Here is a 27,942-nt window from a genome sequence, read left to right on the forward strand (position 1 = left end):
GGTGGGGGGGGGGAGCGGAGGGGCGGACCTCTTCGGCCACTGTCTTGGCAGAGGCACTGGCACCTCTCCTCCTCTCTGCCCCCGCCCTTCAAAATCTTCGGCCGCTGCTCGTACTGACCTCAGCTCTCATTCTGGCGTCACTTCTTGGTCGTGGGACCAGGAAGTGGCACCAAGGAAAGCTGAGGCCGCGCAAGGAGCAGCTAGGAGATGCCGCTAAAGATCCTGGATGAGGTACGTAGGGTAGGAGCGCGCAACATCGAAGAGTGCGGGGAGGTGCACGGTGCGGTGATGCCGGTCGCCGTCTCCTTCCCTCGCAACACTTCTGTTCCCAGCATATATCTTTATTCAGAAATGTGCTGGGTTTTCACACAAGAGCGTGCAGAACTGCGCAATTAAAATGCTGTAATAAGCCACCACCCTCGCTCTTCACTGCATCTCTTCCCTTTAGAGTGCATAATTTGTACTGATCTGTAATTACTTTCCCTCGTTGCTTTCAGGAATTTCCCCCCCCCCCCCTCTTGTTTATTTTCAGCAAAATGAAACCGCTGAACTGGCAGTACTTCTGGTTTTGCACAAAGAGCCATTGTCTCCCCTTTGCCCTGCCCACCGCATGCCAGTCTAAGCCCACGCCCCAGGTGTGTGATGTGCTTGGGAGAGGGGAAAAAAAATACCTGCCAGTTGCTTCTTGGGGATTCCAAAGCTTTTCTTGGAGCAGAGCGGCAATTAAGTGCACACCAGGTTTCGTGGCCTTTGGAAATAACCCTTTGGCTTGGTGCTGCGAAAAGGGCCAAGAAGCGGTAAGAGTGAGTGACAGCCGGTGCACCGTGGGGGATGAAAGTCATATCTTAGGTGTATTAGAACTTGGGTGGCTACAGAGCGCGACGTAGACACGGTGGATTTTCCCATAGGCCTCTTTCATCTCTGACTTCATAGGTCTTTGACAAAGAAAGACAAGTTAAGACTGAATCTGATGGTCCTTAGGAGCTGGGGCAAATCACTTTAGCCTCCGTTGCCTCTGGTACAAGCTTTACGATCTAAAGTATAGCACTAATACAGCAGAAAGCAGGATTTCCTTTAAACCACTATGAGCTCTTCTGTCCTGGAATCAGGTTTTTGGCACCTGTGCCTGATATAGTGTGGATGAACAATATCAAAACAGACAGTGGTTTTCTGTGCTCTGGAATAATAACTTTAGACACTTGAATTCACCAGAGAACAGACTGTGTTCAGCAAAAAAACAACTTTACTGAAATACACTTCAGTGTTCGTGCGTTTACTCAAATCTAGTTACAACAAGCATGAAACATAGTCAATAAAAACCATAAATTTATAACACAGGAATATAAACAACTAGATAAAGACGTTAACATAAACATTAAGATCAGTTTCAACACAGAAGTATCAATAGAAGCTTCGTCAGCCGCAAACCTGAAGTCATAATGCCACTCTACAGAACCATGGTGAGACCTCATCTGGAGTACTGTGTGCAATTCTGGAGGCCACATTACCGGAAAGATGTGCTTCGAGCTGAGTCGGTCCAGCGGATGGCCACTAGGATGGTCGCCGGACTCAAGGGTCTCTCATACGAAGAAAGACTGGGCAAACTGTAGCTCTATACCCTGGAGGAGCGCAGAGAAAGGGGTGACACGATTGAGACATTTAAGTACGTCACAGGTCGTGTCGAGCTGGAAAACGATATATTCTTTCCCAAGGGACCCTCTTGCCACAAGGGGGCACCCGCTCAAACTCAGAGGGGGGAGATTTAGTGGTGACACCAGGAAGTATTTCTTCACGGAAAGGGTGGTAGATCACTGGAACAAACTTCCGGTGCAGGTGAACAAGGCCACCAGCGTGCTCAATTTTAAGAATAAATGGGACATCCACGTGGGATCCCTACGAGGGTCAAGTTAAACTAGGTCACTAGCACTCAGGCTCAATGGGGTGGGTCAATAGAGTGGGCAGACTTGATGGGCTGTGGCCCTTTTCTGCTGTCATCTTTCTATGTTTCTAAGTAGAGAAGTCCTGCGGGCTGTGCGAGTACGGATGCAAGGAAGACAGACCGAAGGACCCTCAAGTCCAACAGTGGCCAACCAAGGTTACAAGTGCCTGGCAGAAGCCCAAAGAGTAGCAACATCCCAGAGCTGAGATTGTGATGTCATAATGCCTCATTCCACCAATGCCTAAGAGCCAAACTCATCAGTGATGTCACAATGGCTTGACTGTCCTATACTTGGCCCACAAGAACGTAAGAACAAGCAGATTTGCGGGGATAAAAAGACAGCACTTATCTCAAACAGGCAATTCCAACAGGAACCTGTTTCACTCACGGCTTCTTCAGGGAATCCATATCATTTACATCTGTTAAAAAAATAAGGTCATAAAAACCCTGGCAAAATCTCTCAAAATAGTCTGGTGAGTTTTACCCAATTATGTACTGTTGGTGAACTGGAACTTACTTGGATCATGGTGCTGACTTGGTTTAAAGCCTGCTCTCCCTGACCCGTCGGAAAATGGTGTCTCTTCACAATATAGGAGCCAATCCAATCATCACACGTCATTCACAAGAAAGGTGTCCAATCAATATTGTTTTGATCTTGGGCAAGTCATTTAACCCTTCATTGCTTCAGATTTTAAGCCCTATGAAAATACACATTCTTTGTAATCTTCAGCAATCCCCACAACAAGATATACTAAACTGTAAAGAGAAGACGATCAAACTTTTGCTCAGCATTCTTAGAAAGATTATAGTCAAAGAGGTAGGATTAAACCTTGATTACCATGACCCCATCTCCCCCACCTCATCACCCCTACCTACATCACATCCAAACTCCCTCAATACACTCCCGCCCGCCCACTCCGCTCTGAAGCCGAGAAACGACTATACATCCTTCCAAATGGAAGCAGCTCATAAACGCTCATACAGCCACTTCATCCCCCGTCTTTGGAACCAATTGCCAGCCCAGATAAGATCACAAGACTGGCTTCCGGAAGACCTTCCGGAAAACGCTGAAGACCTATCTCTTCAATGAACAGTGCTAACGGACAACCTCCTCCAAGCTCCCCTTCCTGGAATGATATTAATACTGCCAATAATCAGAGAAGACATAGAAACGGGGCCTTTCACCATCCTGCAACCTGGGACATTATCAGACTAAAGACAGCACATCTAATCAAGCATGAAGACAGGAAGCATGACCTCCAGAGAAGGGGCTTATAAAAGCAGAACACATGTCCCTAGTAAAAGGTTCATTGCTCTTATTACTGGAAATATTGAAAACTGTAAAAAGCAAATGATTTGGTGGGGGCGGGGGCGGGGGGGGGAAGGGGAGAACACAAGGAAAAAAATGAAAAGAAGGCAGAATAGACCTGTGAAACTGACTAACTGCAATGTTATTTTAAGGTTTCAGCATTTCGCTAACTGATATTGGATGGATAAGGTAATTTGCCTGGTAGACTTTATATTGTTGTATGCAGGGAATTTTAAGTGGAAAAGATTTCTGGTGGAATTGCTGTTGGAGATACCCTGGAGTAAGGTGACCAGCTCTGTTAGGTAGTCGGGGGACATTCCCTCTTAGGATCCTAAAGGCAGTGATGCCTAATTTAAACTTGATCCTTGCGGTTATGTAAATAGTAGAGCTGTTGGTGTTCCGATTTCCATAGTCCATATATGAGTCATACCGCTGCATTTTGAACTAGTTGTAGAAGCGATAGGGATGTTTTAGAGCAAAGAACTAGTGTTAAATTACAGTAGTCCAGTTGAGGTAGGATTAGGGATTGCACTAAAATTCGGAAAGCCTCAGTATCGAAGTATTTTTCTTAGCTTTCTCATCACATGCCCATCCGTGTTTGTCCTTTCATCCTTAGGATCACTGCACAAATGGGCCTCTTTTACAAAGGCGCGCTAAGCATGGATTTAGCGTGCGCTGAATCAACGTGTGTGCTAATGCATCCATAGGATAACATGCAAGTGTTAGCGTTTAGAATGTGTTTAGCGCGCGATATTTACCGTGAGCTAAAAAGCTTAGCGCACCTTTGTAAAAGAGGGGGGAAATTATCATTTAATGTCATCTCCAGCTGCACCCACAGCTTCGGCATCTTCCAGAAGTACCAGGAGCATGAAAACACCACGGCTGCTGTTTACCACTGGCAATTTATTTTTTCCAAGCGTGGGAGCAGCGCTCTAATTTTAGGCTCGTGTTATCATAGAGTTCCTAAAGGCACAGGCACAGGCACAGCTGCAGAACTTCTATTTGGAGTTGCGTGGGTGTGAGCCAGGCCAGCCTATTCTTCCTCAGTTCTGCTCTCGTTTTTCACTGTCCAGACACATCGATTAGCCTTCTGTAATTCTTTCTTTGGAACATACACTAATGGATCCTCCAGAGCAGTCAGCATCAGATAAAGCAGATTGATCGGACCATTGATTCTCTATTTTACCACCAAATGATGTTCCTTGATCACTTTTCATTGCTTTTTAAATTCTTTCCTCTGGAATAACAAAGGATAAGAAAAATTAAGAGAGAAATGTAGCAGTGTTGAGGCCTATATGTTATGGTTAGCAAATACACAAAAATCCCTGTTTTACTAGCAGGTCAACAGTGGTATAGCGAGAATGAGAGGCACCCTCTTCTCTGCCCCCTACCCCCATCCGCTCCTTTCCCCCCTTCCTCCGTACCTCTTTAATCAGAGGAAGAGCCGACGCTGGCGTAAGCAGCAGGTTGGGGTTGCTGCTTGCGCTTGGAGCGTTAAATAGGTATAGGGGAAGAGGCGTGCAGTAGTGGGGGGGGGCAGAGAAAGAGCGTGAGGGCGGAATAAAGGACAGGTGCTGGCGCTCCCACCAAGACAGCGCCTGCGGCAGACCGCCCCCTTACTACACCACTGAAAGTAGGAACTAGAACATCCAAGCTGGATGGTTCACGATTCTTCCAGTATTTTTAATACGATCAGAAGCAACCATCTCACAAACGACCTACACAAAAAGAGCAGTATCAACTGCCATCTTCCATTTATAGAAGCCCATAATTACACCTGGATGGGCTGATTTTCAACAACTGTGCAGATCTGCCATCGGCAGCTACAGTATAAATACGAGGAGGCCCTATTTCTGAAAAATATATGTATTTCCATAAGGTGAAATCTAACGTTTTGAACTTCAAACAAACTCAGGAAATTAAGCATAATTACAGCTTCCTTCACTTTTTCCCCCCCCCTCTCCCAATAGCTGGCAGAAATGAGCAAGTTTATGAAACCTATAAGTGTCTGAAAGCTGTTGCAATGATGGGAAAATATTTTTAAACACAGTCTTGCATTGCCATTGTAAAATGGCCTTCTCGGACCATGCACAAACCAAACTCCTTGTGTCTTGGACATCTACACAAGGAAATTCACCCTCCTATGGAAGGTTAACTCCTGGCAGTAGTACTACTACTACCAAAAGGAAACCACTCCTGCCCATCCTGCTACGCCACCATGGATGGCACCTGGGTAAATCCTGGTGGTCGGGGGGGGGGGGTATGTTTATTAGTTTTGATACCACCTTTCTAGATGGGCCACCAATTAGCAGATGGTGGAACAGAGGAAACAAGTAGGCATGCTGACAGCTAAACAAGAAAGTGGACATGTAGGCCTGTCATATCTCCTTCCACTCCGACCAACTTTCTGTTATGGAGTGGGCAGAAATGTGGCAGTCTTCAGCTTCTTTGGTGTTTTAGCTGCTGACCTTCTTCCTCATTCCTGTGCTTCTGCCCACTATAGCACTGATAGAATGGCAAGGGAAGAAAAAGAGGAGACACTGGACAGCTGGGAGAGGGGAAAGAGGAGTAGAGAGGTCTTAGCAGTGGGTAGGAGATGAGGAGAGATATGACTGAAGTCTACAAAATCCTGAGTGGAGTAGAACGGGTACAAGCGGATCGATTTTTCACTCTGTCAAAAATTACAAAGACTAGGGCGACACTCGATGAAGTTACAGAGAAATACTTTTAAAATCAATAGGAGGAAATATTTTTTTTCACTCAAGAGAATAGTCAAGCTCTGGAACGTGTCGCCAGAGCGGTTAACATAGCTGGTTTAAAAAAAAAAAAAGTTTGGACAAATTCTTGGAAGAAAAGTCCATAGTCTGCTGTTGGAGACAGGCATGGAAAGATGCTACTATTTGGGGTTTTTTTCTTGCCGGGATTGGTCTCCGCGAAGACAGGATACTGGGCTAGATGGACCATTGGTCTGACCCAGTAAGGCTAGTCTTATGTTCAAAGAGAGCAGCTTAAGGGTGGATTTAAAGACAAGAAAAACAATTGCCCCTTCCTATGCACTGGTTTTAATTCGAAGAGGAGAAAAAGACCCAACCTTGAACACCCCCCCTGTGTAGGTTGCCCCCCTTCCCTACACGTATTCTGTAGCCTGTAGCCCTAGGTTTAGGCGTTCAGTGGAGGAGGCTTTGGCAAATCAGCGCCAGCGGCTGCCCGGCCACCTGACAAGTTGTCTCGCGTTGCAGAGATCGCTAGGCGCCTCCTTTCCTCCTTCTGGGACGGGCAAAAGTGCGCTCTCGCGACGCTCGCGCGGAAAAAAAAAAAAACCCCAGCGCCAGCGGGCCGGTCCCGCCGGCGGGCACGCGCCGACTCCCCCTCCCCCTCCGAGAGTGCGCGCGAGAGAGCCCGGCGTGAGGACGGCGGGTCATGTGGCTCCTCTGCCTGCTGCTCGGCTCCGTGGGTGAGTACGGCGGGGGGAGGGGGGTTCCTCCTTTCCCTCCCCATGTACAAAAGCGGCCAGGGGGAGGGGAGAAGCGCGAGGGGTTTTGCACTCTAGAGAAAACTGTACCTCCCAGGCTGTGCTTTCATCCGGGCTTGCTCTTTAAAGCAAAAAGGGGGGGGGGGGGTTGTGTGTGGGTTGTTTTTTTTTAATTGCAAATCCCCCGACCCCTGGACCAGGCCGAACTTGACATTTGCACTTTCCCTCCCTTTCGGTAAGACTGGGGGCTCCAGCCTAGCTCGCCCTGGGTCTCCCCAGTCGCCGTCCGGGACCTCCCGGATGAATGCATGCTAGCACGGTGGTGCAGGTTGGGCGCTCCAAAAGCAGGGCCTGAAGTCCGGTGTCTTGGGGTGGGGGGCTCCTGCTCATATCTAAAAGCAGAGGAGTCAACAGACCAGAGCCCTCCAAGCCTTTTAACGGGGTTGCTTGGCTTAGATCTAGTCACATGGGGACATGGCCAAAGCTGTTTTGTTTTGGGAACTTTACTTGTTATGAAACTTTGATGCAAACTGTAAATAAAGGCTTCAGTGTCCACAGGTTGGATGTGGCATCTCCAGGGCCTCCCTTGGTTGATTTTTATTCTGAGATGACTTGCTAACATTTTCAGCCACAGTACAAGAAAACCCGTATATGGCAGCACAGACGCCAATTGCCCCGAGTCCCTGGTGGAAAGTGGGAGATAACATAACATAAATCGTTATTTTGATACTGCTACTCCTACTACTATGAATTATTTCTATAGCGCTACCAGACGCACGCAGCGCTGCACAGAGTCACAAAGAGGAAGAAAACAGTCCCTGCTCTAAAGAGCTTACAATCTAAACAGGCAAGACAGACGCCTTTCAGTTCTAAGCGGTTTACACTCCTCCTTCCGTACTCGCTGCGATAAGGGATTAACAGAACTGCAAATGCAGAAAAACCGCGAATAACTTTGTCACATGTTATTCGCCGTTTTCTATTAAAAACCATCGTGACTATAGCGAAGCTGCGAATAACTTGGTGGGAGACCTGGCCTGTTCCTGAAGGAGAGGCAAAACACGGTGAAGAAAGTGCCGGGAATCGGCGATTTTCTCAGTAAACGCTTGGAATCGGCGATTTCTCTACGCAAGCTGAAGTCATTTGGGGGGAGGAGCCAGCAAGCTAAAAAGCGTGAATAATCGAAACCGCGATTGCTGAACCCGCGAATACGGAGGGAGAAGTGTACAGAGTAAAACAAAAGAACAAATACAACATACTGACATTTGGTAATTAGCATTTCAATAATAACAAAGGAGGAAAGGAGATATTTCGGTCATGAGAGTGTGAGTTATGTAAACCAAGTCATCCTATTTGAGGAGTGTTTTTAAGAGCTTTCTAAAGCGCATGTAGGAAGATGAAGTTCGGATTTTAAAAGACTCCACTCTGGGTCCTTCGAAGCTGCCTGGTAGGCCAAGAGCCTGGAGATGAATCTCTTGTGGGTGCAATCCTTAACTGAGGGGAAGGGGGAAAAAAAACTGAGGTCTGGCGGTGTGTCCGGGTCTAGAGGAAGAGAATTGATTGGTAAGATAGGAGGTCAGGAGTCCGTTTGAATAGTACTTGATTCTCCATTTTCAGCCAGCGAAGCATGTGATAATAAGGTGTTATATGTTCACATTTCTTCAAGTTGAATATTAGCCTGACAGCAGTGTATTGGATCCCACAGGATCCCCTTTATGACAGCGGGAGCAGTTTGTTTTTTTTTTTTTAAACTTGCTACTGTGTTTCCCCGAAAATAAGCCCTAGTCCCTGGATTCGCACTTTCCCCCGCCCCCTGCCGCGCAGCCGAACCCCTGCTGACCGTGAGCCCTACATACTTCCCTCCAGAGCAGCGTCTAGGCTGCTTCGCAGCTTTCTCCCGGCGGAACTTTTCCCTCTGCTGCATCACTGATGATGTAATCAGTAACGCGACACACAGAAGGCCCAGGCGGAAAATCCAGACCCATGGCCTCAGGCCCACCTCATTCTGGCCAGCCACACCCCATTCCACCACCAGGCCCGCCCCAAGCCCCGCCCCCTCGACCTGCATGGGTCTGTCCTATTGCAGAATGGAGTTCTTTTTGGTTTAATTTATTTTATATATTTTAATTGTAAACCGTTGGGTTTGACTTGGCAGTTAGGTGATTATATTAAGAACATTAGTAATGTAAACTGTATTTTCAAGCATATTTATTTCGATTTATATCCCATGTTCCCCTAAGAAGCTCAGAATGGGTTACATTCACAGTTCTAAATCTACTATATCTGTATTATAGCTGCCCTCACTGTCCCAAACGGGCTCACAATCTAACTAAAATACCTTAGAGCAGTGGTCTCAAACTCGCGGCCTGTCAGGTACTATTTTGAGGCCCTCGGTATGTTTATCATAATCACAAAAGTAAAATAAAACAGTTTCTTGATCATATGTCTCTTTAGCTATAAATGACAATATTATTATTAAGACTTAGCCAAAAAGAAAGATTTATAAACTATAGTTTTACCTCATTTCTTTAATAAGACATTTACTATTTTTTTCTGAGGCCCTCTGAGTACCTCCAAATCCAAAATGTGGCCCTGCAAAGGGTTTGAGTTTGAGGCCACTTCCTTAGAGAAGAGCATTAATTAAATAAAGATACGTATCTGCTCTGGATACCAGAGACTGTCATTCTGTAGTGTCTGTTTCAACCTCAGTCCTTCTACACCAGCATTCTTCAAAGCAAAGCTTGCGGATCAGTGGTTGTGGCCATTCATATTCTGATTCTTATGGGAGCCAAGGATAATGAAGCCATTGTGACATCACTGATGAGTTTGGTTCTTAGGCATTGGTGGAATGAGGCATTATGACATCACAATATCTGCTCTGGATACCAGAGACTGTCATTCTGTAGTGTCTGTTTCAACCTCAGTCCTTCTACACCAGCATTCTTCAAAGCAAAGCTTGAGGGTCAGTGGTTGTGGCCATTCATACTCTGATTCTTATGGGAGCCAAGGATAATGAAGCCATTGTGACATCACTGATGTGATTGGCTCTTAGGCACTTTTGTAATGCGGCATTATGACATCACAATATCTGCTCTGGATACCAGAGACTGTCATTCTGTAGTGTCTGTTTCAACCTCGGTCCTTCTACACCAGCATTCTTCAAAGCAAAGCTTGCGGGTCAGTGGTTGTGGCCATTCATACTCTGATTCTTCCCTCTCTCCTTAAAGAATGACATGAAGATGGTTTCCCGCGGTTATCCGCGGGGGCGGGAACGGTGATGAATTTTGTCACCGTGTCATTCTCTTGCGTGTACCTCTGCTGATGGTAGACTTGTTAACTCCTTTAGGCTCAGAATTAGGAGATGCACTGGGTTGACATTTGAGATGTTAAGAGGTTCCGTTTTTCATTCTCTACTAATGGGCTGCTCAGTGAACGTTGAATGGTGTTTCACATCATAATTGCTAATTAATTTGGGAATAACTAATTTGCCAAAGGTCAATTAGGGGCTAATTACTGACGTTTAGCATGAATTAAGATGTTACTTTCATAAATGGACGAAGGTATTGAAGACACGTCTGATGGAACATCACAGTTGCATTAATCGGAACATCCTGTCGGCACCTCTTGATGAACGATGGATAAAAGAAGGATGTTGTATTGATGACGTCAAATATTTTGTGCTTAAAGTCGTTGAGGCCAGACGTCGTGGTGGCGATATAAACAATATCCTTTGTAGAGAAGAACAAAAGTTGATTTTTTTCAACTTAATACTGTAACATCCAATGGTCTTAAATTAGACTTAGTTTACAGACCTTTTTTTTTTTTTATAGACTTTACATATTTTTCTTTTTGGTGCAACATATTTATAACTCGCTCAAGTTTTCTGTCATTCACTACAGTGTTCCTTTGGATTTTATTGTTATTCTTTTATTTAAATATGTTCATTCTGGTGTGTGCATTTATTTATTTATGATGTACACTTCCCCCTCCATATTCGCGGATTCCGTATCTACGGATTCACTTATTCGCGGTTTTAAACCAGAAAATTCATTTTCATTTTTCGGGCTATTTTAAGCCCTGTAAGTCTCCCCTTAAGCCTTACCTGGTGGTCTAGCGGGTTTTCAGGCGGGAGCGTTCTTCCCACGCTCCTGCCCCTCGCAGATCGCTCACAGGAAATGGCTCGAGAGACTACGGGAGCTCAAGGCAGCCATTTCCTGGGAGCAATCTGCACGGGGCAGGAGCGTGGGAAGATTGGTCTTGCCTGAAAATCCGTTAAACCACCAGGTAAGGCTTAAGGGGGGGCTTAAAATAGCCAGGGGAAGCGGGGATTAGGGGCAGAACCGGCCTGAATATTATTCGCGGGCCGGTTCTTCCCGAACCCCCGCAAATACGTAGGGGGAAGTGTATGACTAGTATTCAACTCAGATACCTTCATCACTTAGGGGTCCTTTTATTAAGGTGCACTAAGCGATTTAGCGCATGTTAAAGATTAGTGCATGCTAAATGCTAAAACGTCCATTACAGTAAAACCTCGGTTTGCGAGTGTTTTGCAAGACGAGCCAAACACTCAGTAAACTTTTGACTCGCAAACCTCGCTCCCCCCCCCCCCCGATAACCGGCATCGCTCCCCCCCCCACACTTGCAAAGGCCCCCTCGCTCCAACCGGCACCTCCCCCCCCCGTGCGAACCGGCCCCCGCCCCCCGCCCGAACAACTTAAACTTACCCCCCCCCTCCCCGTCTAGCGCAGGCACAGATCGTGTGCCTAGAAGATCTTCCGGCTTCTGCCTGCCTGCCTTAAGCATGCATCTGCGCAAGCTCAAGGACTTCTAATTCTCCCTCTCGCCTATTTAAAATACCACAAAGTCGTGAACTTGTGTGAAAACTACAAAGGGCAAACTTCAGTGTGTTAAGGGAAAGCCTCAGAATCCCGTCAAGGAGAAGGAAAGAAGAGTGATCCCAACATAATTACACTTCTCCATTTTTACCTATTCTCTGTTTTCTTTCAACCAGTTCTTAATCCATAATAGAACTTTATACTTCCTATCCCATGACTCTCTAATTTCCGCAGAAGCCTTTCATGAGGTACTTTGCCAAATGCCTTTTGAAAATCCAAATATGCAATATCAGCCGGTCCACCTTTATCCACAGGTTCAAAGAAATGCAGTAGATTGATGAGGTCCGATTTCCCTTGACTTAATCCATGTTGGCTTTTTCTTATTAATCCATGTTTACGTTCTGTTATTTTGTTCTTTATAATAGTCTCCACCATTTCTCCCAGCACCGACTCACCAATCTATAATTTCCCGGATCACCTCTGGAACCCTTTTTAAAAATCGGCACCAAGTTGGCTATGCTGGATTTTAGAGAAAAATTGCAAATTATAACACTATCTCTGCAAGTTCTGAAATTCCCCTCTCGCCCCCCAGTTTTTATTCCTCTACCCCTTAATTTTCACGGGCAAGTCACATCACACACTATTTGTGACATGTGCAGAAACATCTTATGTTCTTTTCTTGCAAACACACGTGAGGGGTTTTTTTTAGCAGGCGATAGAATAGGCACAGTGGCAGATTTGAGCTCGCGTTTGAGTCCCAGAAGCAGGTTCCAGCAGGAAACGATGTATCCTGTAATTTTGCGAGTGTGTGTCTGATATTAAGGCTGACCTTGCTAAACTTAAATCCTGTAATTTCAGGATGTTTTCTGTTCCTGAGTGGGCAGGTTGCTCAAAACAAGACCTGCCGTGCAATTCTAGGTCTTGCTTTGGTGTGGAAATGAGCGGCTTGGGCCACGGTTTATTTAGAAAAACCGCTCTTAACTCTTCTTGGGCTGATCCATTGTTGAAAGACTTTTTCCTTTTTTCATTTCTGTGGTGTGTGGCCACATGATTAGATTCTATATAGAGAATGATACGGGAGACAAATTTTCTCCATCCCCGCGGGAACATATTTTCCTGTCCTCGCGAGTTCTTTTCCTGTCCCTGCCCCAGTCCTGCAAGCTCCGTCCTCATCTGCACAAGCCTCAAACCCTTTAAAGTCATAAGTAGCAACATTCTAGAGCTCAGATTGTGATGTCATAATGCCTCATTCCACCAATGCCTAAGCTCCATCCTTGTCTGCACAAGCTTCAAACGCTTTCAAATCCTAAGTAGTAGCATTCTAGAGCTCAGATTGTGATGTCATAATGCCTCATTCCACCAATGCCTAAGCTCCATCCTCGTCTGCACAAGCTTCAAACGCTTTCAAATCCTAAGTAGCAACGTTCTAGAGCTCAGATTGTGATGTCATAATGCCTCATTCCACCAATGCCTAAGCTCTGTCCTCGTCTGCACAAGCCTCAAACGCTTTACAATCATACGCATTTGATTGCAGTTAAGGCAAAGTTTACAGGAATGGGGCAGGGGCAGCGAGAAAACTCGCGGGGACGGGATGGGAAGATTGAGTTCCTGCAGGGACAGGGACTGTTAACCTCTGTTCTTTGTAACAAGGTCTCATTGCGTAAAATGGGACCTGAGCTAAAACATCATTAGTTATTAGTAAAACAGCACGTTCTATGTCGATAACCCTGCTCTGGGAGTGAGGTTTTTAGAAGCCGCCACATACCTCTTACCAAGCAAAGGAAGGTCATTTGGAGACCGGTCAGTTTACTGGGGTAAGCCCCGAATTGCCTTCATAAAATTTCTAAAGTTGGCTGGAACCAGTGACAAGAGCTTTCCTTTTTAGTTGTCCTCATTCCCTAGAAGAGAGAAAGAGAGTTAGATTTTAATATGCGGCTCATAAAGTCCCCTTCCAGCCACGTTCAAGGATATATTGTCCTTAGGAGATGACAGCATTTTGCTAAGGGTGCTTCTGAAAAGCTTTCGGAGGGTCCCCCTTTCCCACTTGCAGTTGAGCTTTTCTCTTTGCTTTTATTGCTCAGTTGCACAAGTAATGAGATGTTGGTATCAAATAGCTTTTGCTAAGTGTCATTAATTCTTTTTACAAATTGATGTACTATTTTTTTATTTTACGACTCTACCATTTACTTTGTTCAGTTGGCTGGAACGGTGTTTTAGTGCAGCCGGATGAAATTTGGTCACGGTGAATGGCCTGGTGGCAAGTTTAAACCTCTCTTATATCTTAGAATATACTTCATAATAATACGTCGTTAACTCTGCAAAGTGCTTTGGACGGCGATTCATCCTGCTCGCACGTCCATTTTTCCGGATTCAGTAAACATTAGTACAATCCTTTTTCCTAGGGGGAATCTAGACTGGATCCCATCGGGAGAGCTGCTGCCCCCTCCAATGGTTGGATCAGCAAAAACCAGGGGAGCCCAATTCAAATTGTACAATCTTTTTCACTCAGTTTTCTATACTGTCCTCACAGGGGACCTCAGAACGGTTTACATGAATTTATTCAGGTACTCAATCACTTTCCCTGTCTGTCCTGGTGGGCTCACAATCTCTCTAATGTACCTGGGGCAATGGGTGGATTAAGTGACTTTTACAGGGTCACAAGGAGCAGCGAGGGATTTGAACCCACAACCTCAGGGTGCTGAGGCTATAGCTTTAACCACTGCACCACTCTAGAAATCAAAATGTAGTAAAAGTGAGCCAAGTATAGGGCAATCAAGCCATTTTTGATATCACTGATGAGGTTGGCTCTTATTGGTGGGATGAGGCATTATGATGTCATAATACCAGTTCTGTATATTTATTTATTTATTCAATTTTCTGTACTATTCTTCCAGGGGAGCTCAGAATGGTCCTGGTGGGCTCACAATCTATCTAATGTACCTGGGGCAATGGGGGGATTAAGTGACTTTCACAGGGTCACAAGGAGCAGCGAGGGATTTGAACCCACAACCTCAGGGTGCTGAGGCTATAGCTTTAACCACTGCGCCACACTCTCCTCACCCTGAGACACCATAACACCATCCTGTAGGATTCTTAAGAAAGAAAAATAGTTTCCATCTTTTCTCCTGGTCTCAGTATTGTTATTAAAATCCCTCAATCTTTAAAAATCAGAAGATCTCTTGCATCTTTCGTTAAAGGGCATGCAGCTTCGAATGCCGGGCCTGAACTGGAAGAGTGAGGCTGAGAGGCTGCTGCTTCCCGTGGGAAACCTGCGCTCTTGATCACCCCCCCCCCCTCTCTCCCCCGGAGCCTTTCAAACTAGGATGCATTTATAGCTCCTCTCCATTGGCTACTCCCCGTACTTCGGGCCCGCCCCCTGAACCAGTACCCAATCTGCGCCTCTTCCGTAATTCAATCCCTCCACAACACGCCAAGAGGAGGCGGTAGCGGCTAATGTGCGTGATAAAACCGCCCCAAATCTTCTGCCAAAATGCCTGCATTATTGGACAGTGAGAGCACATATGGTCCAAAGTTCCCTTTACACAGTAAAGTAACCATTATCTGTATATTATTGAGCTCACTGGGGAGAACGGGATAGGAATCCAATAAATAAACCTATCTTAAAACAGCACTTGAGCTCTGAATGGCAGCCACGGAGTTGCGTGACCATCTCTCGATTTTCTCTTTGCAGAGAGTCAGCTGTTGCCCGGGAACAACTTCACCACCGAGTGCAACATTCCTGGGAATTTTCCATGCAGTAAGGGCACCTGCATCCCTGGAGCGTGGCAGTGCGACGGGCTCCAGGACTGTTTCGATGGCAGCGACGAGAAGGAGTGTTGTGAGTGACGTCTTTTGCATTACCTCATCCCTCTGCCGCAGTACAGCGCTGGGTTTGCGCAGTTGTTATTGGAAATAGAGCAATAATTGTGGTCATTTGTCCAAAGAGTGTGTGATGATGTAGAGACGCCCAAAAAGGAATTGAGGAAGGTTTTGTAGAACTCGCTTGGCAAGACCCTAAAGGGGGGGGGGAATTCATCAATGATTAGCGCACGCTAAATTCTGAGACGCCCATAGGAATATAATGGACGTCTTAGCATTTAGCATGTGCTTATTGTTAGCATACGCTAAATCGCTTAGCATCCGTCAATGAATTCCCCCTTCAATGGTCAAAATGTTTTTTTTAACTTATGATATAGTTCATCACTATGGTTGAAATCTTTGAGGGGCTATAATTAACCTACTCTTGTTCCCATAGTGACATCATACATATATCCTGAGCAAGATATGTGCCAAGCTTTGCGATCTCCCTTTTAACTCAACCAGACCTAGGGGCTAAATGTCAACTTGGGAACTACACTCAAAAAAAACAGGGTCATTCCGTGTCAAGTGGTCCAGAACTCCCCACGCGACCATCTCGGAAATTGCTGAAATTTTTCAGGGGGATACGTTGGGACCTCTAATGAAGATATCCAAAGTTTGGGGGCATGATTTCAACCAGGCCCAGAATTAGAGGCCCCTTTAGTTGGGCCACTTTTGTTGTATCCGAGGAAGATGTGGAGTGTGGACCCTCCATAAAACTGGACCAGTTGACATGGAATTACCCAAAACCTACAAATGGTAGACAAAAATATTAACTCGGTCCAATACAACATTAAATTGAAATTGTAAGCCTGGATACTCATGCCTAAAGTGGAGGAAATAAAGTCTTTGCTCTAGAAAAGTGTTTCTCAAGTCAGTCCTGGAGTACTCCCTTGCCAGTGGGGACCAATTGGGAAGAGGATTTATAGAAATGAGATGGAGGATGAGGAGAAGGTGGCAAATGGGAGGAGAGATAAAAGAAAAGGGAGGAGGGCAGAATAAGAGACAGTAAAATGGAGAGCAGGAGTAGGTAAATATGCTGAAGATGTGAGGAAAGCTATGAAGTGACAATGAATGAAAATAAATTAGCAAGGAAGGATGAAGGATACTTGGGATCAAGTCCAGAATGGAGGGAGAGGAAGAAAGTACCCATCATGAATGAGAAGGAGGAGAAAGAGGGAGGACAGGATTTGGGGGGAGGAGAAGTTTCAAGATTAATCATTTCTTGATATACCGCCCAAGGGGTGGAGAGTGAAAATTGCAGTTGAGAAAGGGATAAAAACAGGGGATGTAGAAGGAAATAATAACTGAGAGGAAAGATTAGCTGGGAAGGAAGGGAGAGAGAGGAGCTATATTCACATTCTGACATCAGTGGGATGTCTCCATGTTGCCTTGCTGTGGAACATAAGGGAACCATCATTACCTGGGACTGAAAGGAGGAACTTGATCGAAAGCATATTTAAACAGGAAGCTCTTAAGTGCCACTTTTAAATTTATCCTGGGAGGTTTCTAGTTGAAGGGAAGAAGGTATGGTGTTCCAAAAAGTGGGATCAGTTAGAGAGGAAATACCTTGTAAGGTAGTGTGGTGATTTGTCGCAAGGTCGCTATAACTAGAAGATTCTGTTGTAAAGAGAGAAGAGTTTGGGATGGAGCATTTGGGATCAGCAGATGATCCAAGGAAGATGGAGTTTGGGTCTGTTGAATTTTGAAAACTAAGAGCAGGACCTTATATTTAAGTCTGTGAGAAACTGTAAAGTCAGTGAGTTGACTTAAGAAGGTTCGAGTAGTGGTTTGATGGATAAAAATATCTGTGGTTGAAAGCTGAGTTTGTTGTCCAGTAGAACACCAAGATTATCCTTGACTTGATGGTGGAGGGGGAAGAATCAAAGGAGAAAATGGAAGAGGGAAGGCGAACTGAAAAGGGAGCATAGGACAAAGCAGAAAATGTATTAAAAAAAAAAATTCACTCTGCAAGAAAAACAAGGACGGGAGAGAGGTGAAACAGAAAATAAAGGGAGGAAGAGGAGGAAAACAGAATGAGGGAGCAGAGAAAAAACCAAGAGGAGAGGAATGAATAAAAAAACTTTCTGCAGATACACAGGATGGACGCTGCCTATTTTAATTTTGGAAAAGGATGTCCTGTTTTTGCTTTTCCTGTGCTAGGTGGGAGTCTAAGACAATGGCTATTATCTGTAGACCTGGGGTATAATTAAGTATTATTTCCTGGAAAGCCAAGGAAGAGACTGCATTGCACCATCCTGCATGATGAAAATTTCCTTCTTTAAAATTTCTCTCCCTTGGCAGGTCTGAAATAGCTGTCCTAAAATTATCCAGGTACCCTGAACTGGCTTTATTCAGCAGTCAGGCTTATCAAGTTAAAATGCCCTGTGTATTTACTTAAATTTAACTAGTTACTTCCCAGCTTAATATTGGCCCTATTTAGGGGTCAGTCTACCTGTCTGGAGTCATCCAGCTAAACCTCTGCTTTATAAAATTCCCCTCTCCCCCCCCCTCCATGGGCTTCCTAAGTTTGCCTTTTTAAAATTCACAAGGCATCCAGATTTAGATGGACCCAAAAGATGTGGCATTGGAGCATTGCCAGGGCACCTTTAAAATTTCCCATGGAAACTCCAGCTGCACCAACAGCAAACCTAGAGACTGCCAGTCCAATTTTGCCAAATTAAGTTTAGGGTTAGCTGAAAACAGGGAACTACATTTAGCTGGTTTTTGCCACTCAGTGGCTCTTTCAAAATGGACTCCTGCGTAATAACATTCTCGAAGAAGGTGGCCCAGACCATCGTATAAAATAAAACCAAATCAGTGTCACTGCTCCCAGTCTTTTTTCCAGTCTTTCCTCTTATTTAATTGATGAGAAAAGTGGACTTAAATGAAACCTCTGTGTTGCATGGGCTCAGTGAGAGAGGAAAGACTTCCCCCCTCATTTGTTTTAAAGGTATTTCCATGTAACTTCATTGTGTGTCCCCCAAGTTTTCGTAATTTTTGAAGGAGTAAAAAAGATCGATTCACTTTTACCTGTTCTACACAACTCAGGATTTTGTAGACCATTTAAGATCCTTCAACTAGCTGAAAGGCGTTGACCTATGAAGAAGACTGGCACTCATACTGCTATAATATCTTTAGCAAAATATCATTTATTACATCTACAGATTGAAAGATTTGAAAATTCTACAGAGCTCATAATTTAAGGTCGTTAAATTTTCCAGTTACTCATTGCCTTGCTCCTCTTGATCTATTTGGGACGTATTTAAAAGAGATCCTGCAGCTCCTTCAATCAGACTCGATAGGAGTGATTGATGCTTATTATTTACCTTGTGGTTCAAGAGAAGTTTGAGGAAGAAGGAGCTCTGGACGCAATTAACTCTCCAGATAGTTTAGATGATTCTACGTTTTTGGAGTCGTAACAAGATTTGCTATCTCAAAGGGCTACATTGTTAGTTGTTCAGCAGTCTGAAGATCAGAAGTTAGCCATGTTGAAAGCTTATTTCTCAAAGAAGCATTTACTCTTTTTGGAGGTGGTGATCAACCCAGTTAAGAAGAAAATACTTTCTATAGCTAAGGTCTTGATAGTGGGGGCTATATTTCACATTAAATTTCCTTGTAAATGTTTGGTCAACTATGGGAATAATCATTTGAGCTGATATATTCAAAAGAATTTAACGTATGTACTCAAATATAAACCAATGTAACCTTTTCCCCTCCAAAAAGAGGAAAAAAGGTTGACTCAAATATAAACTGAGGGGGAGGAGGGTGTTTAATATTCAAGTGCAGCTTTGCCCTGCCAGGCTCTGCACCCTGTTCCCCCTCCCTCCCTGCTCTTCCAGGCTCTACATCCAGCCCCTTCACTCCCTCCCTCCCCTGCCCTGTCCCCTCTCCCTCCCGATGCCTTGCAGGCCTCCACCAGGCCTGCCGTAAGTCCTGGTGGGCCGGGACAGCAGGAATCCCTCTCGCCTCCTGTCCCAGCCGATTCTGAGATTCTAAAGGTATGTGGGGGAGGTGGGAGGGAGGTAAAAATTATTAGAATCGGGATCCCTGCTGTCCTGACCCACTGCTGGCCCACCAGGGATTTAAAAGGTATACCAGGGAGGGAGAGGGAGGTAAAAGTTATTAGAGTCAGCCAAGACAAGAGATGGAAGGGATCCCTCCTGTTCCGGTCCACCAGGTCTCACAGCAGGCCCTGTAGGGGGGGGGCGGGTCAGTGCTGACCTGAATATAAACCGAGACCCCCATTTTAGAGCTTTTTTTGGCCCCCAAATCCCAGTTTATATTTGAGTATATACGGTAAGCGTCAGGAGAGGCTGATTATCACCACTAACTGCTAAACTGAAAACTGGCTAACAGAATTAGCCCGTGCTAACTGCTAAGAAGCCCACAGGCTTTGCTTCCTCTTGAAGTGGACTTGGCACATATAATATGTTTTGCTTTATATGGAATTTTCTTCTCTCTCTTTCTTATATTATATTGTAATATAACTAAATTTAAATAACAAAAAAAGACACACAAATGCCTTTGTTTCTTCATTCAATAGCATCTCAAGTTCACTTCAATATTGATCCTTATGCAAAAGGAAGACACCCCCCCCCCTTTCAGAAGCTGCCTAATGGTTTTAAAGATTTAAAAAAAATACAGACAAAAACAATACTAAGATGGCAGAAGTTTGCTGCACAAGAAAAAAGCATATCCTGCTGCCATAAATAGAAGGGAAACAGATTTCATACACTAGGTACGGCTTTCATCTTAATTTTTTATAGCCTTGGCAGTTTAGCTAAAGCCGTTGCTACTTTGGGAAACTGTGAGGAGAAAATCTTATAATCACCGGCAAATAGAAAGATTCCTAGCAGCGGTTTTATCACACTGGCTCAGCAGCACCTGAGCCTGGCACAGAGATGCTGGGTCGTTATCTTCCTGTCAGAGGCTGCAGCAGATTGGCAGAGTTTTAACAGCATCCCTGCTCGGGTCTTATCAGAGCATGTCTTCCAGCTGGCGGTGAGACTGTGACCGCAGGAATCCCACTTCGCTAAACCCTGCTCTGAGCTTGGTACTGAAGGCAAACCGTGACAAATAACTAAACAAAGGTTATAAAGACCTTGCATTGGTTCCCTTTCTGACCATTAATACAGAAAAGGGCTTCCCATCCAAATCGACAGCCCAGTTTCTGCAACGCAGACTGCATTGGTTAGAGCTATGCAGCTATGCTGCTCTTATGGCCCTGGGCAAGTCACTTAAACCTTCCATTGTCCCAGGTACATTAGATAGATTGTACCTGAATAAATTCATATAAACCATTCTGAGTTCCCTTGGGAGAACGGTATAGAAAATGGAATAAATAAATAGTGTAACCAGAGCTGATATTGTGATGTCATAATGCCTCATTCCACCAATGCCTAAGAGCTAACCTCATTGGTGATGTCACAATGGCTTGATTGTGCTTTACTTGGCTCATTTTTACTTCATTTTGATTTCTAGAGTGATGCAGTGGTTAAAGCCACAGCCTCAGCACCCTGAGGTTGTGGGTTCAAATCCCATGCTGCTTCTTGTGACCCTTGGCAAGTCACTTAATCCCCCAATGCCCCAGGTACATTAGCTAGAGTTTGAGCCCACCGGGACCGATAGGGAAAATACCTAAGTACCTGAATGTATACCACTTAGGTTTGTGGGGACCCCGCGGGATTCTCGCAATCCCTGTTCAGACCTCTATTCTCAACTCAGTCTTCGGGTCATACCCAGCCAGTCAGGATTTCAGGATTCCCATAATTAATATGCATGACATGGATTTGCCTAGAACGAAGGTAAGTAGCATTTGCAGCTCTCTCTCATGAATATTCATTGTGGGTATCCTGGAAGCCGGATTGGCTGGGTGTCTCTTGAGGACTGGGTTAATGAACCATTGCACTAGAGACTTACCCAGAGGCGTTATCGCCTCTTTTTTCTTCGCCCTTTGCACCCAAGCATCCTTTTGGCTTTTCTTGTCAGATTATCTAACCCGTTTGGTCACCTTTAAACCATCTGATATCACCATCCCCCACTCCCAGTTTCACGCTTGTTTGTGCCCAGAAGAACTTCACCCCTTATACTGTACCACTGTCTTGGGGGGTTTTACAGCCAAATCCAAGACTCTGTATATTTTAGCATTAAATCTTAGATGTCAAAATCAGTAATATTCTAGTAATGATAAGAACCCTGAAGGTTTTTCATTTGCCTTTTTCCTTTCCACCACAAGTAAATGGGTAGCAGCTTATACAGTATAAGCCATCTGGTGAAAATAAGTTTGGCAAAATACATTTTGGTTCTAGTATTATGGTCAGTCTGTTTTTATTAAGGAACGCAAGACATAACAAACAACTAGCAACAATACAAAGTGTCCATTTGAGACAACAAACTGGTACCCCCACATCCTTCGCCCCTGTTCCCCTTACCATACAAAATAACCATGACAATAACCAAACACCTCAACCACTACAAACCAAAGGAGAAAACTCCAAGGTGAGGCTTAGCTTATACCCACCCCACCACCAAAATATTCTCAGAAAAGATAAAAAATAAGTCACCTAAACATATTCACTTATGCCTACAACGCTGGAAGGAGGGGACAATCTCCACCTCAAACCACAGCGGAAACTATAGAGACTTAAGCCAAGGACTGGTTCTAGTTTTAACAATTCACCTTTTCTTCAGCTACTGAGGACAAGATCAGAGGACTCCTTGTGCAAGTCATTTCCTGCACTCCTGCTGGCGAGCCAGCGGTAACAGGAGACCTTGATGAAACATCATCTCTTGTTGCCGCAGGACCAGTTTTGCAAGGAGCTGTTGGACTTGCCCCATGACGGTAAAAGATGATTTATTTAGGCATCTCCTGCTGCCGCTGGAAGGGAGTGACTGCTGGCGCTGCAGGCCACATCAGCGAGGTATGTCAGGGGCGGAGCTATGTACGGGGCTGGGTGCATGCCCTAAATCTCCCACTGAAAATTCTGGACCCCCCTTTGCAGCTCTCTGACAGGATGCAGGGGAGTAAGTGGGGGCCTAGTGACCAGAGCAATGAGCTGGGTTCAAATCCTGCTTCTCGCACCAGCACCCACAGGCTCCACCTAGAGGGCAAACTGTTTTTAGCAGGGACTCATTTAAATGCTATTTACATGCTGAAATAGAGTGTAAGATCCATACTCCCCCCCCCCCCCAAAGGCTGCCTCTCATCACTGATTGGTATGGTTCATCCCATATATCTTCTCTTTCTATATCGGCCAACACATCTTCCTTTCGTGGCACTGACCCATCCCCCATCATTTCTCGTGGTCAATTTGGCTTCTTCTTGTCCTTACTCTGCCTTAATTTGCACCTGTATTCCCCAGGGACACGGACTTTCTTTCAGTAATAAGCAAAGCCATAGGAGTGCATTCATTTTTTTAATGTTATAATGGTGTTTTGTGTTAATTGCTTCTTTTATTTTGACTTTGTACATATTGCTAACAGCATAGATTAGATTGGGTTGTGTTGGGTTTTGTTTTGTTTTAATTGAATGGGCGGTCTGTATAGTTGCATAATGAAATTTATTACACTAGAATCCCTGCCCCAGAGAGCTTACTGAGCAAGGGGAATGAGATCATGCCCAGGGTAAATCACTCGGCAGACTTGTGTGTGAAAATGTCCAAGAAATGTACATGATGCCAGTTCTACATTGTTCCTAAAATGTCACCTAACTTATACCAGAAGAGTATTAAAACCAGTAGCTCCAGATGGCTGCAGAAGGTTTTTCTTCATTGGGGTTGCACTCTGGATGTCTTTTATGAAATGGCAGTGCTGGTTCCAGGATGGGCCCATACCGATTTACACTCTTGAGATTAATTTACTACTCGGTGCCTGAAACACAAACAACAGGAAAGGGTCAGACCTTGCTTCAGGTGAGAGAAGAATAAATATTAGATTTTTTTTCCTAGCTGTCGGTTTGATTAATTGCCTGGGATCTGTGTGTACTGGCTTAGAAGGGTAGGAGCAGGCCCTCGGGTGCGGGCTTCTCTCCTCTAAGCTGCAAATGCTGAGATGGGTATCGCAGGTAATAGGTAGAAATACAAAGTTGGGGGGAAGAGAAGTCATGGTGCAAGAGTCTTACATTTAAGTCACATCCTTTCATTGAATCCATGTTTTTGCTGTAATGTTCTTTATTTGTATATGCTGTAATCAGGAAACTGGAACAGTCCCAGTGAAAGCAGAGTAGGTACTATAGCACTTCTTGGGGCCTGCACCCGATTCCTTCCAATACTGTTCTGCTGCTGGCAGGGGTCGGAGAATTAGACTGGAGTTTTATCTCTAGTCAAGGCAGGACTGGGTTGTAGTTTAACTTCTTGAGCTTGTTTGAGGACTGTCTCATATCGTCACTATAGGACAAGCGTGGTCACCCAACTCTTATCTGTACAAGTCAGACCATTGACAAATCAAAACATCCAGAGTCAGAATTTATTTTGAGAAGATTAGTTTTGTGCAGTACCAGACTTGCTCCCCACTTTAGTAAGTGCGGAAATGAGTAATTGATTTCTTTTTTTTTTCCCACACTAATCTATTGAAAATGATCTGAATTTTATGCAGTTACAAATTGCCGTAAGATTTTTTTTTTTTTCACTCGGAGAATAGTTAAGCTCTGGAACCCGTTGCTAGAGAACGTGGTAAGAACGGTTAACGTAGCTGGTTTAAAAAAAAAAAGTTTGGACAAGTTCCTGGAGGAAATGTTCATAAAAAGCTGTTGAGACGGACATGGGGGAAGACACTGCTTTCCCTGGGATCGGTGGCATAGAATGTTGTTGCTTTTGGGGATTCTGGAATGTTGCTACTCTTCGGAATTCCAAATCGTGCTATTCTTTGGGATTCTATATGGAATGTTGCTGCTATTTGGTGTTTTGCCGGGTACTTGTGACCTGGATTGGCCACCGTGAAGATGTTTGATACTTGGCTAGATGGACCAGTGGTCTGATCCACCCTCACCTGGATCTGATCAGTGAAGTCCACTGAAAGTTTTTATGTCTCCATTCCGGACAGACAAACATCAAATTACTAGTCTCAATACCTGTGCTCTGTGTTGAAGCAGTAAAATTATTTTGCTTGAGGTGGGAGATAGGCTGCCAATCATGAAGGCATGCCAATCAAGTGGAGAAGGCTTCGTCCAAGGCAAGACAAATGATGGGCTGCATCCGTAGGGGTTTTGTCAGCAGAAAACCTGAAGTCATAATGCCACTGTACAGATCCATGGTGAGACCTCATCTCGAATATTGTGTTCAATTCTGGAGACCACACTACCGAAAAGATGTGTTGAGAATTGAGTCGGTTCAGCGAATGGCTACCAAGATGGTCTTGAGGCTCAAAGGATCTCACGTTTTTTAAAACACCTGCATTTATTTTTAATACACTAATTCCCTACTCTATAAATAGAACATTACGATCCAACGAACAGCATTTATTAACAATTCCATCTCTCAAAATCATTAACACTAGAAGACAATTTATCTTCTCTGTTACTGCTCCACAAAATTTGGAATTCTCTGCCAATATATTTAAGGAAAGAAAATGATATTGAGAAATTTAAAATTAACTTAAAAACATTTCTTTTTAAAGATGCATTTGATTAACAAGATCTTCCCTTGAATTTAATAATGCTGCTTTCGACAATTCTTCGAATTCCCATCCTTATGTTTTTCCCTACCTACTTTTCTATTATAAATTGTATTTCATTTCCCCTTTTTCCCTTCGTTCATGTTTGTTTTTATTTAATGGTTATATATTAATTAATGTTTTATTGTTAATTTTAAAAATGTAATTTTATCTTATAGTTGTAATTTAAATATTTTCTTTTATGTATGTACATCGCTTTGAAGCAAGATTAAGCGATTAATCAAAAATTTTAATAAACTTGAAACTTGAAACGTATGAAGAAAGGTTAAAAAAACTGCGGATGTACTCACTGGAGGAGCGAAGAGAAAGAGGGGATATGATTGAGACCTTTAAGTATATCATGGGGCGTATAGAGGTGAAAGATGATATCTTCAGTCTTACAGGGCCCTCGGTAACCAGAGGACACTCGCTGAAAATCAGGGGAGGGAAATTTCGGGGTGATGCTAGGAAGTACTTCTTCACCGAAAGGGTGGTCGATCATTGGAACGAGCTGCCTCAGCGGGTGATTGAAGCCAGCAGCGTGTTAGATTTCAAGAGAAAATGGGATATTCATGTGGGATCTCTAGGAGAGTAAGAATCAGGGAGTGAATCATTGGTATGGGCAGACTCGATGGGCTATGGCCCTTTTCTGCCGTCAATTTCTATGTTTCTATAGAAGATGGAGAATTTTGCCGTTTTGCCATTCCTCTTTTGAATTTGCATGGCCGAGAAAAGTCCTCTTCGCCCATAGTGCGCCAAAGGATACAGAATTTCCATTTTGCTTTTCCTGGTTTATATTTTACTTTCTCATTTTGCTACTTAATACACATAAATACGTTTTTACGAGCCTTTAAGTCATATTTACAACTCATAAAATAGATTTTATGCATGCACATAAAAATGTACTCGTGCAGCGAAAGGAAAGAAAATGAAATGAACTGGTTTCTTCTGAAGAAGGCAGGGTAGCAATTTGGGCTGCTTCTGGAGTGCCAATGTTCCGGTTGGAAGTAGTGCTTCCTGATTGGCCGATCCAAATCAATTTACCGATTCACTTTGATGACGCAACAGAGGGAAACCCTAACGGGACAGGTCATGAGTAGCCCTTTTAGATCGATGCCACTGCTGCCAGGTCAGGTCTTCAGGATATCCACAGTAAATATGCATGAGATAGATTTGCATCTCCAGGAGGCAGTGCATGCAAATCCATCTCATACATATTCATTGTGGATATCCTGAAGACCTGATCTGGCTCCGGCTCCCGAGGACCGGAATTGCTTACCCCTGACTTAAGGAAATCTAGCTCAGATTCTAGGCTTTATGGCAGACATGGACAACTCCGGTCCTCGATGTGGAAGCCAGTCGGGTTTTCAGGATTTCCCCAATGAATATGCATTGAAAGCAGTGCATGCAAATAGATCTCCTGCATATTCATTGGGGAAATCCTGAAAACCCGATCGGATTCCGGCCCTCGAGGACCAGAGTTGCCCATGTCTGCCCTGTGGGATAAGAAATGCCTGCTGTAGCTGGGTATAATGTATCTTTGAGCTCATATTTGAATAAATGAGTGCTGTAATCAAATCCTAAAGAAAACCACTTTTGCTCTTTTTTTCCCCCTCAGCTTCTTAACTATATTTTAAACCCACAGGGGTTTTATCAGTGACTTTCTGTAGCCAAAACAAAGTTCAGGAGCTCTGTAAGCTTCCATGACAAGTTACTTGGATAAACACAGGTCATAGCCGTATAATCTTCTGTCCTGGAAGAAAAACACAGCATCATTATTGTGAGCTCCGTGAGACAGAGACCGTGTTTTTATGTGCATCTGTATAGCCCTGTATAGGTCTGGTACTGCTATAGATATAAATAGCGGAAATCAAAATTTCAACAAGCGCTCCAAACCAGGAGGAAAGTCTAGGTTACAAAGGCACTCACATCCAGTGGACTACACCTTTCTGTTTCACTGAGCTCTTCAGTTTGGGGGGGGGGGGGGGGATAAGGGGTTATACTACCAGCTTTGAAATCTCTACAAAGCATTCCCGATTCGATACGGTGTCCTGCGGTTCCATCTCGCTTGTTGAAAATTTGGGCCCAGGGTGACTTTTTATCGTCTCAATTGTTTGAAACAATAGCGCTAGGAAAACATTTCGTCCGATGGTTTGGTTAGTATTTCAAACAAACCAAAACATGTAGAACCTCACTTTTTTCCCCTATTCTGATTTCTGTTTTCATGTGTTCCTTTTTTTTTTTTTTTTTTAAGTCTTCGTTTATTGAAAATCATATAACAACATAATGAGTCACTATACATGAGAAGTGCTTTAAGAGCAAATAGGTTGAATTCGCTGTATGTACAGTTTCTCTTTATTGTATTTACAGTTTCTCTTTATTGTAAACCACTTCTCTTTATTGTAAACCGCCTAGAAGTCGCAAGATTGTTGGCGGTATATAAGAATAAAGAATAAGAATAAGAATAATAAGAGATGATAACACCTCAAAGCAGACCATTTTTAATAATTTTTTTTTTTACAATAATTGGGGTTTTTTTTGTTAGAAATATAACATTCAAATCTAAAGGTTAAATCAGTCAAATTCCACCATTTTTCATAACTTCTCTTCAGTTTGGAAAAGAGACGGCTGAGGAAAGATATGATTGAAGTCAGCAAAATCCTGAGTTGTGTAGTGGATCGATTTTTTTTTTTTTTTTACTGCGTCAAGATTTACAAAGACTAGGGCAGGGGTAGGCAATTCCGGTCCTCGAGAGCCGGAGCCAGGTCAGGTTTTCAGGATATCCACCATGAATATGTATGAGATGGATTTGCACGTACTGCCTCCTTGAGATGCAAATCTATCTCATGCATATTTATTGTGGATATCCTGAAAACCTGAC

At 44.1% G+C, this 27,942-nt stretch overlaps 1 protein-coding gene across 3 annotated transcripts in view; it reads left to right on the top strand.

Moving 5' to 3' along the window:
• Window positions 1-684: 684 nt before the first annotated feature.
• The window catches only part of LDLRAD3 (low density lipoprotein receptor class A domain containing 3), a 62,530-nt gene continuing 35,272 nt past the window's right edge, over window positions 685-27,942 (top strand). For 2 of the 3 annotated variants that reach the window (XM_033928856.1, XM_033928857.1), the window contains exons 1-2: window positions 6,545-6,702; window positions 15,244-15,390. In XM_033928856.1, the coding sequence (XP_033784747.1) occupies window positions 6,669-6,702; window positions 15,244-15,390 (181 nt within the window). In that variant the 5' untranslated portion in view covers window positions 6,545-6,668. Of the gene's footprint in view, window positions 798-6,544; window positions 6,703-15,243; window positions 15,391-22,214; window positions 22,334-27,942 lie in introns of those variants that run through there. The other variant, XM_033928858.1, reaches the window with a different exon arrangement.

This window comes from Geotrypetes seraphini, chromosome 19 (assembly GCF_902459505.1).
Source record: "Geotrypetes seraphini chromosome 19, aGeoSer1.1, whole genome shotgun sequence".
Taxonomy (NCBI): Eukaryota; Metazoa; Chordata; class Amphibia; order Gymnophiona; family Dermophiidae; genus Geotrypetes; species Geotrypetes seraphini.